This window comes from Scyliorhinus canicula, chromosome 12 (assembly GCF_902713615.1).
Source record: "Scyliorhinus canicula chromosome 12, sScyCan1.1, whole genome shotgun sequence".
Taxonomy (NCBI): domain Eukaryota; kingdom Metazoa; phylum Chordata; class Chondrichthyes; order Carcharhiniformes; family Scyliorhinidae; genus Scyliorhinus; species Scyliorhinus canicula.
Window position 1 is genome coordinate 5,991,316 of NC_052157.1, and position 18,345 is coordinate 6,009,660.

Here is an 18,345-nt window from a genome sequence, read left to right on the forward strand (position 1 = left end):
GAAACCCATGCAAACACGGGGAGAACGTGCAAACTCCACACAGACAGTGACCCAAGCCGGGAATCGAACCTGGGACCCTGGAGCTGCTAACCACTGTGCTACCGTGCTGCTCAAATGTGCACATTGTACAAGTGTATAGCTGTGATTCTGCATTGAATTTGTGTGATGATGTTTGAATGGGTGTGTGTTTAAGCAGTTTTAAGAATCTCTATTTGTGGCGCAGTGGTTAGCACTGCTGCCTCACGGCGTCGAGGACCTGGGTTCGATCTGGGTCACTGTCCAAGTGGAGATTGAACATTGTCCCCATGTCTGCGTGGGTCTCATCCACACAATTCAAAGATATGCAGGGTAGGTTGATTGGCCACGCTAAAATGCCCCTGAATTGGAAAAGGGTGGGGGGAATTGAAGAAAAAAGGATCTCTATTTGTGCACAATGTATGTCCCCGAATCGCCACAATCTGGCGCCTGTTCAGGTACACTGAGTGAGAATTCAGAATGTCCAATTCACCTAACAGCACGTCTTTCGGGACTTGTGGGAGGAAACTGGAGCACCCGAGGAAACCCACGCAGAGACGGGGAGAACGTGTAGATTCCGCACAAATAAAGAACAAAGAACAAAGAAAAGTACAGCACAGGAACAGGCCCTTCGGCCCTCCAAGCCCGTGCCGACCATGCTGCCCGTCTAAACTAAAATCTTCCACACTTCCTGGGTCCGTAACCCTCTATTCCCATCCTATTCATATATTTGTCCAGATGCGCCTTAAATGTCACTATCGTCCCTGCTTCCACCACCTCCTCCGGCAGCAAGTTCCAGGCTCCCACTACCCTCTGTGTAAAAAACTTGCCTCGTACATCTCCCCTAAACCTTGCCCCTCGCACCTTAAACCTATGCCCCCTAGTAATTGAGCCCTCTACCCTGGGGAAAAGCCTCTGACTATCCACTCTGTCTATGCCCCTCATAATTTTGTAGACCTCTATCAGGTCGCCCCTCAACCTCCGTCGGTCCAGTGAGAACAAACCGAGTTTATTCAACCGCTCCTCATAGCTAATGCCCTCCATACCAGGCAACATCCTGGTAAATCTCTTCTGCACCCTCTCTAAAGCCTCCACATCCTTCTGATAGTGTGGTGACCAAAATTGAACACAATACTCCAAGTGTGGCCTAACTAAGGTTCTACACAGCTGCAACATGACTTGCTAATTCTTATACTCAATGCCCCGGCCAATGAAGGCAAGCATGCCGTATGCCTTCTTGACTATCTTCTCCACCTGTGTTGCCCCTTTCAGTGACCTGTGGACCTGTACACCTAGATCTCTCTGACTGTCAATACTCTTTAGGGTTCTACCATTCACTGTATATTCTCCACCTGCATTAGGCCTTCCAAAATGCATTACCTCACATTTGTCCGGATTAAACTCCATCTGCCATCTCTCCGCCCAAGTCTCCAAACGATCTAAATCCTGCTGTATCCTCTGACAGTCCTCATCGCTATCCGCAATTCCACCAACCTTTGTGTCGTCTGCAAACTTACTAATTAGACCAGTTACATTTTCCTCCAAATCATTTATATATACTACGAACAGCAAAGGTCCCAGCACTGATCCCTGCGGAACACCACTACTCACAGCCCTCCAATCAGAAAAGCACCCTTCCATTGCTACTCTCTGCCTTCTATGACCTAGCCAGTTCTGTATCCACCTTGCCAGCTCACCCCTGATCCCGTGTGACTTCACCTTTTGTACCAGTCTACCATGAGGGACATTGTCAAAGGCCTTACTGAAGTCCATATAGACAACATCCACTGCCCTACCTGTATCAATCATCTTTGTGACCTCTTCGAAAAACTCTATCAAGTTAGTGAGACACGACGTCCCCTTCACAAAACCATACTGCCTCTCACTAATACGTCCATTTGCTTCCAAATGGGAGTAGATCCTGCTTAAAGAATTCTCTCCAGTAATTTCCCTACCACTGACGTAAGGCTCACCGGCCTGTAGTTCCCTGGATTATCCTTGCTACCCTTCTTGAACAAAGGAACAACATTGGCTACTCTCCAGTCCTCCGGGACATCACCTGAAGACAGTGAGGATCCAAAGATTTCTGTCAAGGCCTCAGCAATTTCCTCTCTAGCCTCCTTCAGTATTCATGGATAGATCCCATCAGGCCCTGGGGACTTATCTACCTTAATATTTTTCAAGACGCTCAACACCTCGTCTTTTTGGATCTCAATGTGACCCAGGCTATCTACACCCCCTTCTCCAGACTCAACATCCACCAATTCCTTCTCTTTGGTGAATACTGATGTTAAGTATTCATTTAGTACCTTGCCCTGTGGCTCCACACATAGATTCCCTTGCCTATCCTTCAGTGGGCCAACCCTTTCCCTGGCTACCCTCTTGCTTTTTATGTATGCGTAAAAAGCCTTGGGATTTCCCTTAACCCTATTTGCCAATGACTTTTCGTGACCCCTTCTAGCCCTCCTGACTCCTTGCTTAAGTTCCTTCCTACTTTCCTTATATTCCACACAGGTTTCGTCTGTTCCCAGCCTTCTAGCCCTGACAAATGCCTCCTTTTTCTTTTTGACGAGGCCTACAATATCTCTCATTATCCAAGGTTCCCGAAATTTGCCATATTTATCCTTCTTCCGCACAGGAACATGCCGGTCCTGAATTCCTTTCAACTGACACTTGAAAGCCTCCCACATGTCAGATTCCTCAAACATCCGCCCCCAATCTAGGTTCTTCAGTTCCCACCTAATATTGTTATAATTAGCCTTCCCCCAATTTAGCACATTCACCCTACGACCACTCTTATCCTTGTCCACCAGCACTTTAAAACTTACTGAATTGTGGTCACTGTTCCCGAAATGCTCCCCTACTGAAACTTCTACCACCTGGCCGGGGTCATTCCCCAATACCAGGTCCAGTACAGCCCCTTCCCTAGTCGGACTGTCTACATATTGTTTTAAGAAGCCCTCCTGGATGCTCCTTACAAACTCTGCCCCGTCTAAGCCCTTAGCTTAGTGAGTCCCAGTCAATATTGGGGAAATTGAGGTCTCCCACCACAACAACCCTGTTGTTTTTTACTCGTTTACAAAATCTGTCTACCTATCTGCTCCTCTATCTCCCGCTGGCTGTTGGGAGGCCTGTAGTAAACCCCCAACATTGTGACTGCACCCTTCTTATTCCTGATCTCTACCCATATAGCCTCGCTGCCCTCTGAGGTGTCCTCCCGTAGTACAGCTGTGATATTCTCCCTAAGCAGTAGCGCAACTCCACCACCCCTTTTACACCCCCCTCTATTCCGCCTGAAACATCTAAATCCTGGAACGTTTAGCTGCCAATCCTGTCCTTCCCTCAACCAGGTCTCTGTAATGGCAACAACATCATAGTTCCAAGTACTAATCCAAGCTCTAAGTTCATCTGCCTTACCCGTAATACTTCTCCCTGTCTGGTCTTCCTCAGAGCCATACTGGCCCTATTCCCTAGTTCTCCCTCTGGTTTAGCTCACTGGGCTAAATCGCTGGCTTTTAAAGCAGACCAAGCAGGCCAGCAGCACAGTTCAATTCCCGTACCAGCCTCCCCGGACAGGCGCAGGAATGTGGCGACTAGGGGCTTTTCACAGTAACTTCATTGAAGCCTACTCGTGACAATAAGCGATTTTCATTTCATTTCATTTCAATGCTTTCACCTTCCTTCTGACCTATTGCTCCAGTACCCACCCCCCTGCCATACTAGTTTAAACCCTCCTGTGTGACACTAGCAAACCTCGCGGCCAGACAGTGACCCGAGCAGGCATCAAACCTGGCACGCTGACACTGTGAAGTAACAGTGCTACCCACTGTGCTACCGTGCCGCTGATAAGTATAACCTGTTTCTTAACATATATTTCACCAATATCTATACAGAAAACCTTCCACCATGGTGGAACAATCAATAGCTTGGAAATGCAGCCTCTAACTCCTTTTTAAAATAAATTTAGAGTACTCAATTCTTTTTGTTTCCAATTAAGGGGCAATTTAGAGTGGCCAATCAACCTACCCTGCACATCTTTGGATTGTGGGGGTGAGACCCACGCAGACACGGGGAGAATGTGAAAACTCCACAATGCCGTGCAGCCTCTAACTCTTAACTCCCTCCTTTGGTACATCTCCAGCTTTGTCCAGATAAGAAACCAGTGATAAACTGTCCCCAGCAGCTGCACTACTGGGAAAGTACATGAGGGCTTGCAGTTGACTCCTCTAGAACAACATAGAGTTCAGTCTCCATTAATATGAAGTTAGAAGTTACTGGGACTTTGTGAACCTCCTTTAGTTTGGAGTTCTGGCTCCTTCATGTGCTGAACATAATTCCTGAATGGATTTCAAGTGGGATCCCAGTGTGTTAACAGAGAGTCATTCATAACTGCTCAGTCAATATTTCTTATGTAGCCTGGCACTGATATGACCTTTTTCCCCTCTCCTGAAATGATGTGGGAAAATGAGATGAGGAGGAACTACTTCTCGTAGAGGGTGGTGAATTTGTGGAACTCGCTGGCCCACAGTATGGTGGAATCTGAGTCATTAAATGGTTTCAGGACGATGATGTGGAGATGCCCTCGTTGGACTGGGGTGAGCACAGTAAGAAGCCTTATAACAACAGGTTAAAGTCCAACAGGTTTGTTTCAAACACAAGCTTTCGGAGCACTGCTCCTTCCTCAGGTGAATCCCCATACGTTGCAGGAAAGGATGTCCCGAAGCGGGGTACATTGGCGAGACCATGCAGATGCTGCGACAATGAATGAACGGACATCGCGCAACAATCACCAGGCAGGAATGTTCCCTTCCAGTCGGGGAACACTTCAGCAGTCAAGGGCATTCAGCCTCTGATCTCCGGGTAAGCATTCTCCAAGGCGGCCTTCAGGACGTGCGACAACGCAGAATCGCCGAGCAGAAACCTATAGCCAAGTTCCGCACACATGAGTACGGCCTCAACCGGGGCCTTGGATTCATGTCGCATTCCATTCATCCCCCACCATCTGGCCTGGGCTTGCAAAATCCTACCAACTGTCCTGGCTTGAGACTATTCACACCTCTTTAACCTGGGGTTACCCCTATCTCTGGATCTGTAAAGACTTAATTACCTGCTAATGCTCGCATTCTAAGCATTGTCTGGCATCTTTGAATTTGTCTATATATATGTTTCTGGAACATACCTCTTCATTCACCTGAGGAAGGAGCAGTGCTCCGAAAGCTAGTGATTTGAAACAAACCTGTTGGACTTTAACCTGGTGTAAGACTTCTTACTGGTTTCAAGAAGGAGATAGGTATATTTCTGATTTTAAAGAACGGGTTAAAGGGATATGGGGAACTGGTGGGGAGGTGGATTTAAGACCAGGGAGGGATCAGCCATGATCTGATTGAATGGAGGAGCAGGCTCCAAGGGCTGAAATTCCGACTTCTGTTCCTAATTCCTTTGTTCCCAAAAATGAAGAGCGTTCAGATGACATGCTTACAGCCAGGATAAGAGGCAAAAGGAACTGGGTTTGTGTGAAGAATCCCCACCTTATGCCACACAACATGCGGCAAGTAGCCTTCTTTCAGCCAGCTTGCCTTGGAGAGTTGTAGGGGTCGACTTTTGCTGCTTTCCTGCTCCAACACCTTTCCACATGCCAATATTTTTGGGTTGAGATAATTATCTTCACCCAGACCCAAGAAAGTGGAGAGTATTATATCACATTCCTGATATGTGACTTGTAGATGGTGGACAGGCTTGGGAGTCAGGAGGTGAGTTATTCGCTGTAGGATTTCTAGCCTCTGACCTGCTCTAGTAGTCACAGTATTAATATGGTTGATCCAGTTCAGTTTCTGGTCAATGGTAACCTCCACGATGTTGATAGTGTGGGATTCAGTGATGGTGATGCCATTGAATGCCATGGGGTGATGGTTGCTTTATCTCTTGTAGGAGATGGTCATTGCCTGCCACTTGTCTGTCGTGAATGTAACTTGCCACTTGTCAGCCCAAGCCTGGATATTGTCCAGGTCTTGCTGCATTTAGACATGAACTGCTTCAGTATCTGAGGAGTCACGAATGGTGCTGAACATTGTGCAGTCATCCACAAACATCCCCACTTCTGATCTTATGCTGAAAGGAAGGTCATTGATGATGCAACTAAAGATGGTTGGGCCTAGGACACTACCCTGAGGAACTCATGCGCCACAACCATCTTCCTTTGTGCCAGGTATGACTCCAACCAGCGGAGAGTTTTCCCCGATTCCCATTGACCCCAGTTTAGCTGGGGCTCCTTGATGCCATACTCGGTCAAATGCTGCCTTGATGTCAAGGGCGGTCACTCTCACTTCACCTCTGGCATTCAGCTCTTTCATCCATGTTTGAACCAAGGCTGTAATGAGGTCAGGAGCTGAGTGACCCTGTCCAAGTGACTATTAATGTTGTCCTGGATCATTCTCTCTAAAGGCTTTCCCGCTGCTCTGCTGGCAAGTGTGGGTTTATCCTTACACTCTTTCTAGAACACAGGTGTAACATTTGCGATTCTCCAGCCCTCGAGCACTACCCGTAACCACCACCTCTCAAAATCAAAACTAAAGAGAACAAAATCCACGATGGTAGGATTTGCTTGCCAAAGCAAACATCACAATGTTCCGTCTGGGGTTACACTAAGAGGTTAAAAGACTCAACTCGATGGAAAAAACAGAGCTCGTGAAATTCAATCTGGCCTCAGGCCCTTCTCAGTTTGCAGCTTCCCAGAGTCACTCTGAGCTTCGGTTACACTCTTAGATTAAAGCCACAAGTTTGGCTGAAAATCACCATTGTTGTTAAAAACTACAAAGGGAGTGTAGGAGGTGAGAGGAACATTGTGTGTTTGTACATATATTTCATTCATAGAGAGCTGAGCAACAGTTAAACCTACATCTACTCAGTATAATGTTTACAGTCTGACATTTTGCTGCTGGCGGGTCTGTTGTGTGTGTGACGGTGGAGACGCCATTGGCATTTGGTCAAATACAGTGTGGGGTTCATGATAACCAAACCCGACAGTGCGAAACACTGATAGGACCCAAGTGAGGCTGGTTTTATTGTAAAATTGTGCTGCCATTCAAACCAGGCGGCACGGTAGCACAGTGGTTAGCACTGTTGCTTCACAGCGCCAGGGTTCCCGGTTCGATTCCCGGCTTGGGTCACTGTCTGTGTGGAGTCTGCACATTCTCCCCGTGTTTGCGTGGGTTTCCTCCGGTTCCCTCCCACAAGTCCAGAAAGACGTGCTGTTAGATGAATTGGACATTCTGAATTCTCCCTCCGTGTACCCGAACAGGCGCTGGAATGTGGCGACTAGGGGCTTTTCACGTCAACTTCATTGCAGTGTTAATGTAAGCCTACTTGTGACACTAATAAAGATTTTTTTTTTTTAAAAACCTCGATTTCCCACCAGGCTGGTTAAGTTAAAATGACCCCCTCAACGTGGTGCTGACATCTAGAGATAGATATCGGTATTGCATGACCTTAGTGTGAAGAGCAGTGGGAAACGTAAGATAAGAGCTGAACAAGAAGTCCAGAGTTGGATACTTGAGTCTTGCAAAACACCAGGCATACATCCCACGCAATGCTGTAGCAAGGATGAATGAACGTGGATATATTATCTGATGTGGTGTGTCCCTGTGACCTTGTGTTGAAAGTTTTCTGTTCTCACAGCTCGTGTCTCCTTGGAGACCGACGGCACCATTAGCAGAATAGACAAATGGGGAATGAATAAAACCGCAGAACTCTCCCCCCCCCAGCTGCTGCCCCCCCCCCCACCCGCCACCACCAGCAACCCGCTCGGCAACCGTTATTTAACCCTGCGAATACCCAGTTCTACCAACTAGGAAAGTTGTAGGTTCAAGTCGCGATCCTTGGGGAGTTAACCATTCGTTGTTGCAATTTGGTAGTGGTACTGGAACTCGGGTGGTGTTGGGAATTTGGTAGTGGTACTGGAACTCGGGTGGTGTTGGGGGGGGGGGGGGGGGGGGGGGGGGTACCTCTAGATTTGGGTGAAAGGGTTGTAAAATCAGATTGGGCTCGCGGTCCAGATCGCTATCCAGTGACGTTCCCCGTCGTTGGGGCAAAGCAGGTACAGAGATGCCAAGCGAAAGAGCTGGATCAAGCTCAACAGTGATGCCCTTGTGGCCAAAATGCCAACTAACACGGTCTAAACTCACACGAACAATGGCTGTTTGCGCAAATTATGAAAGGGCAATTGATCCACTTAAACCATGATAGCAGCTAGAGGCAGCTCTTTCAGCTGAGGGCAGAGGATATTAGGAAAACAACATTATTGCTGAACATAAAATACAATGAATCCCTCGAAAGAGGTCACTGCACTGCCCCTTCCTGCTGTAGCTGTGTGTGGCTCCACACCCTGATTAGTTTGCAATAAGTCCAGGGTTTTATAACCAGAACCAACTCATTCTGTGACTGAGTCAGGAAAGGTTGGCCACACTAACCCGATTATTTATTTTTAAAATTTAGAGTACCCAATTATTTCTTTTCCAAAGAAGGGACAAATTAGCGTGGCCAATCCACCTACCCTGCACATCTTTGGGTTGTGGGGGTGAAAGCCACGCAGGCACGGGGAGAATGTGCAAACTCCACACGGACAGTGGCCCAGGGCCGGGATTCAATCAAACCCGGGTCCTCAGCGCCGCAGTCCCAGTGCTAACCACTGCGCCAGATGCCGCCACGCTAACCTGATTATAACGTCAGAATTAGGGGCAGCAGGGTAGCATGGTGGTTAGCATAAATGCTTCACAGCTCCAGGGTCCCAGGTTCGATTCCCGGCTGGGTCACTGTCTGTGTGGAGTCTGCACGTCCTCCCCGTGTGTGCGTGGGTTTCCTCCGGGTGCTCCGGTTTCCTCCCACAGTCCAAAGATGTGCGGGTTAGGTGGATTGGCCATGCTAAATTGCCCGTAGTGTAAGGTTAATGGGGGGATTGTTGGGTTATGGGTATAGGGTGGATACGTGGGTTTGAGTAGGGTGATCATTGCTCGGCACAACATCAAGGGCCCAAGGGCCTATTCTGTGCTGTACTGTTCTATGTTCTATGTTCTAATCTGTGGGCTGACTTTTCTGGGACTTCTCACCGGAGAATCCCTGCCGTTCCGCTGATGGAAGCCCCCCCCCCCCCCCCTCCCCCGTTCCTCGATGGTGCGGCCGGCAAACAAACCAAAAGGCCTTAGACATCAGTGAGATCAGAAGGCTCCACCCCCGACCGGGAGGGGGGGGTGAGAATTTCCGGAGCCTTTCTGAGTCGATGACGTAAGATGCTGCCTGACCTCCTGAGCGTTTCCAGCATTTTCTGTTTTGAGTTCAATAATAACGGGAATCTGGCATTCACTGGCTTTGGAGACATTTGTGAGGCATGTCGTTGACACCGTGCCTGAAATATACTCCAATGGGAAGTTAGAAAATTTTGGCATCGCTCCCATGACTTTTGTGTTCAAATATTCCACTCGTGTGCCCGACCCCTTGGAGTTGAGGGCATTCATTACAAGAACATTTAACAAGCTGGCTTTCAAAGTTATTTTGTAACCTGATCGAGGAGGGAACCACCCAGATTCATGTTGAAGAAACTCTACAGTCAGTATTGCTGATGAACTCCTCCACTGCTCACTGTTCTGTTCAGCCTTTCAGCTGTAAAACATTGGGGCATGGGGAGGCCATTCAGCCCCTTGACCCTTATTCACCATTGAGTGGTAACTGCTATGTATCTTAACTCATGCATCTGATTTGCTTCTGAAACCCTTAATACCCCTGCCTAACAAAAACACTTTTGAAATTATCATTGGACCCCAGAATCAACAGAAATTTTGAGGTGGTGTTCCAGATTTCAATTAACCTTTCTGCAAACAAGTGTTTCCTGACGCCACCTATGAAAGGCTAAGCTTTAATTTTAAGATTACGCCCCCTTGTTCTGGACTCCCCACTATAAGGGGGAGATAGTTTCTCCATATCTACCGTATCCAATTACTTAATCACCTTGAACATCTTAATTATATCACCCCTAACCTTACCTACTGGACTTAAGGGAATACAAGTCTAGCGCATGCAGCCTGTTTTGGTAATTTAATCCTTTGAATCTCGATGTCAGTCTGATGAAAGTCTTGGATTGGATTGGATTTTGTTTACTGTCACGTGTACCGAGGTGCAGTGAAAAGTATCTATCTGCGAGCAGCTCAACAGGTCATTAAGTACATGGGAAGAAAAGGGAATAAAAGAAAATACATAATAGGGCAACAACACAAGGTATACAATGTAACTACATAAGCACCAGCATTGGGTGAAGCATACAGGGGTGTAGTGTTAATGAGGTCAGTCCATAAGAGGGTCATTTAGGAGTCTGGTGACAGTGGGGAAGAAGCTGTTTTTGAGTCTGTTCGTGCGTGTTCTCAGACTTATGCATCTCCTGCCCGATGGAAGAAGTTGGAAGAGTGAGTAAGCCGGGTGGGAGGGGTCTTTGATCATGCTGCCCGCTTTCCCCAGGCAGCGGGAGGTGTAGATGTAGTCAATGGAGGCAGGTTCGTGTAATGGACTGGGCGGTGTTCACGACTCTCTGAAGTTCCTTGCGGTCTTGGGCCGAGCAGTTGCCATACCAGGTTGTGATGCAGCTCAATAGGATGCTTTCTATGGTGCATCTGTAAAAGTTGGTAAGGGTTAATGTGGACATGCCGAATTTCCTTAGTTTCCTGAGGAAGTATAGGCGCTGTTGTGCTTTCTTGGTGGTAGCGTCGACGTGGATGGACCAGGGCAGATTTTTGGAGATGTAGATGCTCTTATGTAGATGCCAGAATGTAAATAAACTGCCGAGGTGAGTGTGGCTCCAATATTTCTTCTTTAGATGGGAAAATAAATGCCGTGTGTTTTTGGTCCCATAGTTTGTTCCCATCTTTCCTGAAGGCTACTGGACGCTAGCCAACCTGCCGAGCGAAGACACTGTGGGGTGCAATCTACTGACCACGCTGTGCCCGAAAAGCAACGCGCTTCAGCGTGACGTGGCCGATTCCTGCCGGGAGACCCTGCTCCCGGGATCTACCCGGCTCACCACGCCTCACGAGATCTAACGCAATCTCGTGAGACATCGCGATGTGAATCGCGCCCATTGTGGACAGGATCACTTTTTGGAAAATCTGCATATTAGAGCGGGGCAGCTCGTCTCGCTTTAATATGCAGTTTCCTGAGGGAGACCTGCGTGGGTGTGGGGGGCTGCAGTGGGTCCGGGGACCCTTACAAGAAGTTGGGGCGTGGCGGGGATTTGGGGGGTCGCCATGTAAGAATGGCTTCCTGATCCCTCCCTGCACTGAGAAGTTTCGGCGAGGAGGGCTCCACGGTGCAGGAAACAGGACTAAGTGTGGCCTCGGCCGTGCATTCCCCGTTCCCCACATATGGTGAGTCACTTTCCTGAACTGCTGTAGGTTGACCCACAGTGCTCTTCGGGAGGGAGCTTAAGGATTTTGACCTAAGGATGATGCAGTAAGGACAATATAGTTCCTAGTCAGAATGGTGTGTGCTGCTGGTGGTTGAATGTTCTGCTGCTGATATTTCCATGCTCCAACTGCCCTTGTCCTTCTAGGCAGTAGAGGTTGCAGGTTTGGGAGATGCTGTCGAAGATGGGCGGCATGGCAGCACAGTGGTAACACTGTTGCTTCACAGCGTTAGGGACCCAGGTTCGATTCCCAGCTTGGGTAACTGTCTGTGCGGAGTTTGCACGTACTCCTCGTGTGTGCGTGGGCTTTTTCCGGGTGCTCCGGTTTCCTCCCATAGTCCAACAATGTGCAGGTTAGGTGGATTGGCCAAGCTAAATTGCCCTTAGTGTCCAAAAAATGTTAGGCGGGGTTACTGGGTTACAGGATATGGTGGAGGTGTGGGCTTAGGTAGGGTGCCCTTTCAAAGGGCCGGTGCAGACTCGATGGGCCAAATGGCTTCCTTCTGCATTGTAAATTCTATGATTCTATGATGTCTCTTTTGAATCTAATGCAGAATCACCTATTCTAAACCCCGATCATTCAGAAACACATAAGTGAATACGTGTAGATGCTGGAATATACCAGCCTTAGTTACTCAGCTGCAATGATCCTTTCAAATGTTACTGTACTTGGGATAAGCTTGTTGAGATCTTGTGCACAAATACTTTTTCACTTTGCTCAAAGGTTATCAATGCAATTTTAATGAGAGGTGATTAGCAAAGTTCAAACCGCGATTGATAAATTTTTGTTCAGCAAGGGTATTAACAGGCCCAATGTGGGTAATTGAAGTTAATTCCAATTTTCATCCTGTAACTAGTGGTACACAAGGCAGATTTTCATCTGTATCCACAGCTAATAATTCCAGGAACAGGCTGCTGTCTGTCCCCAGAGGTTTACAGCTTGAGTGACATCACTCTACATCAAGCTGATCTGACCATGGGTCTCTCCCGCTCCTACCGTCAGCCATTGGCTTGTTGGAAGGATTTGCAGGTTGACACATGACCTTTTTCAGCCGCGTTATGAAAGCATCTTCCCTGGTGACCAAGTCCTGGGACTCCAACCCGGAACTTCTGACTCAGAGGCGGGGACGCTACCCACTGTACCATGTGACCTAAACGGGAGTTAGGATGTGGGTCAACCACTGAATGGCAGAACAGGCTTCGGGGCTGAATGGCCTCCTCTTGTTCTCATTTCTTGGTCCAAATGAAGAGTTTGGCATTTGGTTAAGAAGAGGTTACAAGAGGACATAAGGAATGGGACACAGGAGCCACACCAAAGGACTGGAAATTGGCAACCGAGCATGGCTTTGTTATTTCAGCTTACTGAACTTGCAAAATAAATCCCTCCCCCCTTGGGCTGATTGCCCAATCGGATTTTCCAGTTCTGACAGCTGGATACTGACCTTTAGACATAAGGTCGTGATGAAAGTGAGCAACAGGCGCATTTTCCACCGGGTTTCACTGACTTTGACCGGGCTGTCTCCTGGGAGGAGAGGAAGAAAAGCAAATCCAATGGAGCAGAGCTGTTGCCAACTCCGCTACAGAGACAATTCCTGACATCCCGCCTCAGACTGCCTGCCTCCCGTCCCCTGCCATTGGTTGCTCTATTCTCATGGCACATCAGCTGCCCAACAGCCAATTGGAAAATTACCTGGCTCTTCCTGATTCAAGTGGGTGATTTAATGCTCTGATTTTTCTCTTGAATTGCTGGCAGAGATGTTGGGTACGATTTAATGGCCCGTGTTGTCCGACTTGGTGACATGTCGAGGCCGCTTCAACTCGTGAGGTTTGCGACGCTCGGAGCGCCTCGCGAGATTTAACAACATCTGGCGAGACGTCGTGATCTGGATCTCCCCTCGCAGGGCAAGATCCAGATTAACATATTTAAGTAAGCCATTGGGCTCATTTGAATATGTCTGCGCGGTATTTCCCCGAGGCCCGGGAACTAACGGCCTCGTCCGGAAGTCGTCGTCATGGCACCGATAGCACTGGTCCACACAAATGGATCTCCCGGGGGGTCTCCTAGTCCATTGGAGGCCCCTGGATGATTGGGCTCTGGCCCGAGTGTTATGCTGGAACTCCCACTGGCACCATGACAGTGCCACCCAGACATGTTGGCACTACCAGGGTGCCATGCTGGCACTGCCAGGGTATCCAGGTGCCAGGGTATCCGTGCCAGAGATCTGGCCTGGGGGTGCCCTGCCCTTTGGAGGTGGGGCGATGGAGGGTTGTGAGTCCCTTTCAGAGGTTGGTTGGGGCAGTGGGGCGACTGGAGGCTGAGGTGGGGTAGCGGAGGGGGTTTGACAGATCGGGCGGAACTATCTCAAGCTTCCCGTGGCCAAAAGACGGCAGAGCCCCGTGAGATAGCGGAATCGCTCTCGACACTGCAGGCTCCAAGAAACACCCCATTATACCCGCCCAAAACGGGACTGTTTTATTTGGGTTAAATCACCCCCATTCTGTTCAATCCCTGGAGACGCCGAGACAATCCAGGAAGCTTGGCAGCACCTGTATGTGTTTGAAGTATTTTGTTTTTTTCACACGTGAATGATTAAAACCTCCTTCAATTATTGGTTTGAGTCAATTCACAAAGAGGTTCCGTAAACAAAAGTGAATCTTTTTATGAATCAGGAGTTATAATTTACGTTGTGCATACACCAACAAATCTAATATCTATGGTCAAATGTAAAGCAGTTAACATCACAACATCGAGGGTTGCCCTTGAACTCCTTCCAAGAAATACAGGGACGATCTCCCTGGAGTCCTGCCCAATATCTAATCTTCAATTGCCATCACAAGAAAAGACTATCTAGCCATTATCACATTGCAGTTTCTGGGAGCTTGCTGTGCCTAAATTTCCTTCATGGGAACAGTGACTGAACTTCAAATGTACTTCACTGGTTGTGAGGTGCTTTGGGATGCCCCGCGGTAGAGAAAGGCCGCCAAATAATTGCAAGCTCCTTCGTTTTGTGTTAAATCCTGTGCCACACAACGTTTGAACAATTAAACGAGCCAGATCCTTCTGCGATCCAGTTTTCTACGTGTTGGCAATCGGATAATAAACGCACAGATAATCTGAGTCGCTTTCTCAATGAGCTTCGCTACCTTTTGGGAGATTTCCTTTGGGAGCTTAGCCACATTCCCACAACAGGAAGACAACCTCAAGCTTGTTGCGCTCCTGTGTGTATTTGACCAGCTGACAGGAAGACAGTGTTCTATTCAGAAATAGTGTGCTCGTTTTGGCAGAGCTTTGGTGCTTGTGTGTTTCTTGGCTCTGCCCCTGCCTCAACTCAATGGACGTCTCCTCCATGTCATTGTCCCCTCCAGCCTGGACTGTTCCATTGTTCTATTGGTCAGTCCCCCACCTCTGGCCCCTTGTGTATCCCCGATTTTAATCACTCCTCCATTGATGGTCCTGCCTTAGGCTGTAGAATTCCTTCCAGAAGCTTCCCATCTCTCTCTCCTTCTTTAAGACGCTCCTTAAAACCTATCTCTTTGAGGTTTTGGTCTGTCCCTATATCTCCTTGTGTTGCTCATCGTCTAATTTGTGTCTTGATAATGTTCATGTGAAGCACCTTGTGGTGTTTTACTGCATTAAAGGCCCTATATAAATGCAGATGGTTGTTGCTGTAATTACACACGAGAGTCCACCGTACTCAGTAACGGAGGGGATGATCCTATTTTGTGTCCGGCGTAGCAAAATCCTCGATGGGACAATGAAATAAATGGCCAAATGATTGTTCTTCTCTCACAAAATATCTGACTGTAAATCCAAAATTATATAAAAATTACAGCATGGAGACAGGCCATTGGGCCCAACTGGTCGATGTCAGCGTTTATATTTGAAGTAATCCAGGAGACATGGGAGAAGCGGGATAAACGGGTTTATTTAACTCAAAAGATAAAGCCGTTACCATGGCGTACGACACAAATGTTGCAGCCCGGGACTATTGGAATTCCCGGTCCGGGACTGGGAGCGACATTTAAAGGGATCACTAACGAGTCCCAGGTGGGCAGGCCTCCGCCTTCTATCCAGGAACTCGTACTCTACAAACCCCACGGGGAGATCAACTAGTGATCCTCCATGATCCTTATGAGGGTTATCACATCCCCCCCTCCCACCTTCCCAAGTCTAGAGCACCCCCCACTCCAACCGTCTCAGTTTCCATTTCTGATCCTGAGTCTCCATCCTCGGGCAGAATGATCTCAGGTTTCCCATGGATTCTGCCCGGAGGTGAGTGCTAAGCACGTTGAGGGCATCGCCCCGTCTGGAGTTGTTTCAACAGCTGAGGCTTCCCTGCTCCTCGGATGGTCCACCTGTTTCCTTATAGTCTTCTCTTTAGTCTTGGCCTTGTACAAAATGGGGCCAGTCTTTTCCACTATGGATCCTGGGATCCAAGGTAATCCATCTCCAAAGTGATAGACTGTCAGACCTTCAACGGTCAACATTTCTTTTCTGGGCTTCTTGTTTTGTCTCCACCCTTCCCCCAGATTGGGAACCAATCGGCTGAGTCTGGTCCGGAATCGATGGGCCACGAGGAACTCCGCCAGCGCGACTCCCATTGCCGTTTGTGGCATGGTCCGGTAATCGAAGAGGAACTGGGCCAATTTGGTGTCTAGGGAACCAGCGGTCTGTTTCTTCGCGCTGTTTTTAAACGTTTGGACCGTCCTTTGGGCCAGGCCGAAGCTTGTGGTAAGCGGTTGGCAAATCAGGGCGTCAGCGTTGGTGATGTGTGTACCAGGGTGGTATTCGAAGGATGTACTCACAGGCCACCAACAATAGTGTCCAACGTTGGTTTGGAGCCGAGGCAGTGGGTGGGATCACTTTGTCCTCCTTAAAAAGGCCCAACCGGAGTTTATGGTCCGTGATTATCGTAAAGCGTCGGCTATTGACATACCGATGAAACTTCTTTACTCCAAATATCACAGCCAGTCCCTCTTTTTCGATTTGTGTATAATGCCCTCTTCATCTGCCAAGATTAGTGATGCATTCACAATTGATCAGACAGTGCCATCAGGCCATTGATGGGAGAAGACTGCCCCTACCCCGTACGGAGAGGCATCGTATGTGAGTACCAGCTGTCTTGTGAGATCGTAATAGGCAGAGATGTTGGACGATAGCACTTGTTGCTTCACTTTTGTGAATGTTTCATCCTGTCACACCTGCCACGACCTCTTCTGATGCTTCTTCATCAATGCGTGCAGGGGAACCGGTAAGGTAGTCAATTTGGGGATGAATTTCCCGTAATAATTTCTGAGCCGAGCAATGACTTTGGTTCGGTCGTGTTTCGTGGGGTCAGTGCTCCTGTTATGGCCTTCACTTCATCCCCTGCAGGCGCAGGCCGTATTAATCGACATGGTACCTGGGGTATGTTACCTCATCCACCTGGAACACGCAGTTTTCCCACTTGAGGTGGACGCCCGTGTTAGAGAATTGTCGTAGGACTTCCTCAAGGTTTGCCAGATGTTCTTTTTCGGTCACCTGTGATTAATACATCTTCTGGGTACACTGCCACCTTAGGCTGCCCTTGAAGGATATTTTCCATTACATGCTGGAAAATGGCACATGCCGATGGGATTCCAAAAGGCAGACGGGTGTATTCACACAACCCCTTATGGGTATTGAGTTTTTCTGGACTCAATATCGAGCTCTAGCTGGAGGTACGCGTGGTAATATCAAGCTTGGCAAAAGTGTGGCCTCCTGCAAGTTTTGCCTAGAGGTCCTCGATGTGCAGCATGGGCTACTGGTCTATACGGGAGGCTCTCTCAAACAGGTAGTTTATGGTCCACACAAAGGGGGACTGACTTGTCCGGTTGAGGACCGGGGGAACTGGCGCGGCCCATTCTGCAAACTGCACCGAGTGTACGATGTCGAGGCTTTCCAATCAATCAAGTTCAGTCTCCACCTCGGTCGTGCCCGGAAATACTGAGGTAAAATATCAGAGTTTACATAGATTTTTGTCCTTGCTCCCTTGATTTTACAACTGCCTTCCTGAAATACCTTAGGAATATTTTCCGAAGACCCCTTGTATATATTTTTTGGAATCTTTATTACTGTCACAAGTAGGTTTACATTAACACTGCAATGAAGTTACTGTGAAAAGCCCCTAGTCGCCACACTCCGGCGCCTGTTCGGGTACACAGAGGGAGAATTCAGAATGTCCAATTCACCTAACAGCACGTCTTTCGGAACTTGTGGGAGAAAACCGGAGCACCCGGAGGAAACCCACGTAGACACGGGGAGAACGTGCAGATTCCGCATGGACAGTGACCCAAGCCAGGAATCGAACCTGGGACCCTGGAGCTGTGAAGCAACAGTGCTAACCACTGTGCCACCGTGCTGCCCATAGAATGGCAGTACCCATTCTGAAAATTTTTCGCCAGTCCAAATGGATCCATCTGCTGCCAATGGGTGACTGGGGTCATGGTGGGTCCTACAATTTGTCGGGGTTTCCCCGTACATGGGTCCAAACTGGCCCGGGTGTCTCCCCAATAATGGAAACAGCCGCTCCTGTGTCTATTGCTATTTCTAAGGGTGAACGCTGACCTGGAGTTCAATTTTAATTGGGGCAGTGATACAGCTCAACTGTATCATTTTGTTCAGTTCTGACTGGTAAATTTATACGGCCTGAGCCTATGTTTACTTTGGCTTCGGGCCTGGGTAGCAGGTGAACTGTCAATTCTGCCTTGGGCATGTCCTGCGGCCGCAGATACAGCAGCCTTGCGACTGCTCCCAGCTGCGGAAGCTTCCTCAATATTTCTCGGCCATCCATCCATATTCTTAGAGTGCGTTGACTGAATGGCGAACACACAGTGGGTGGAGCACGTGTGTTCTCTCAACAGGGAAACTG

General features: G+C 48.4%; 1 protein-coding gene across 1 annotated transcript in view; it reads right to left on the minus strand.

Annotated features, from left to right (window-relative positions):
• Positions 1-16,057, minus strand: part of LOC119974820 (A disintegrin and metalloproteinase with thrombospondin motifs 7-like) — a 194,993-nt gene extending 178,936 nt beyond the window's left edge. Inside the window, exons 1-2 of the mRNA XM_038814090.1 lie at positions 15,812-16,057; positions 4,127-4,241 (exon numbers count right to left, since the gene is read on the minus strand). Of these exons, the coding sequence (XP_038670018.1) occupies positions 4,127-4,241; positions 15,812-16,057 (361 nt within the window). The remainder of the gene's footprint in view (positions 1-4,126; positions 4,242-15,811) is intronic.
• Positions 16,058-18,345: the final 2,288 nt, after the last annotated feature.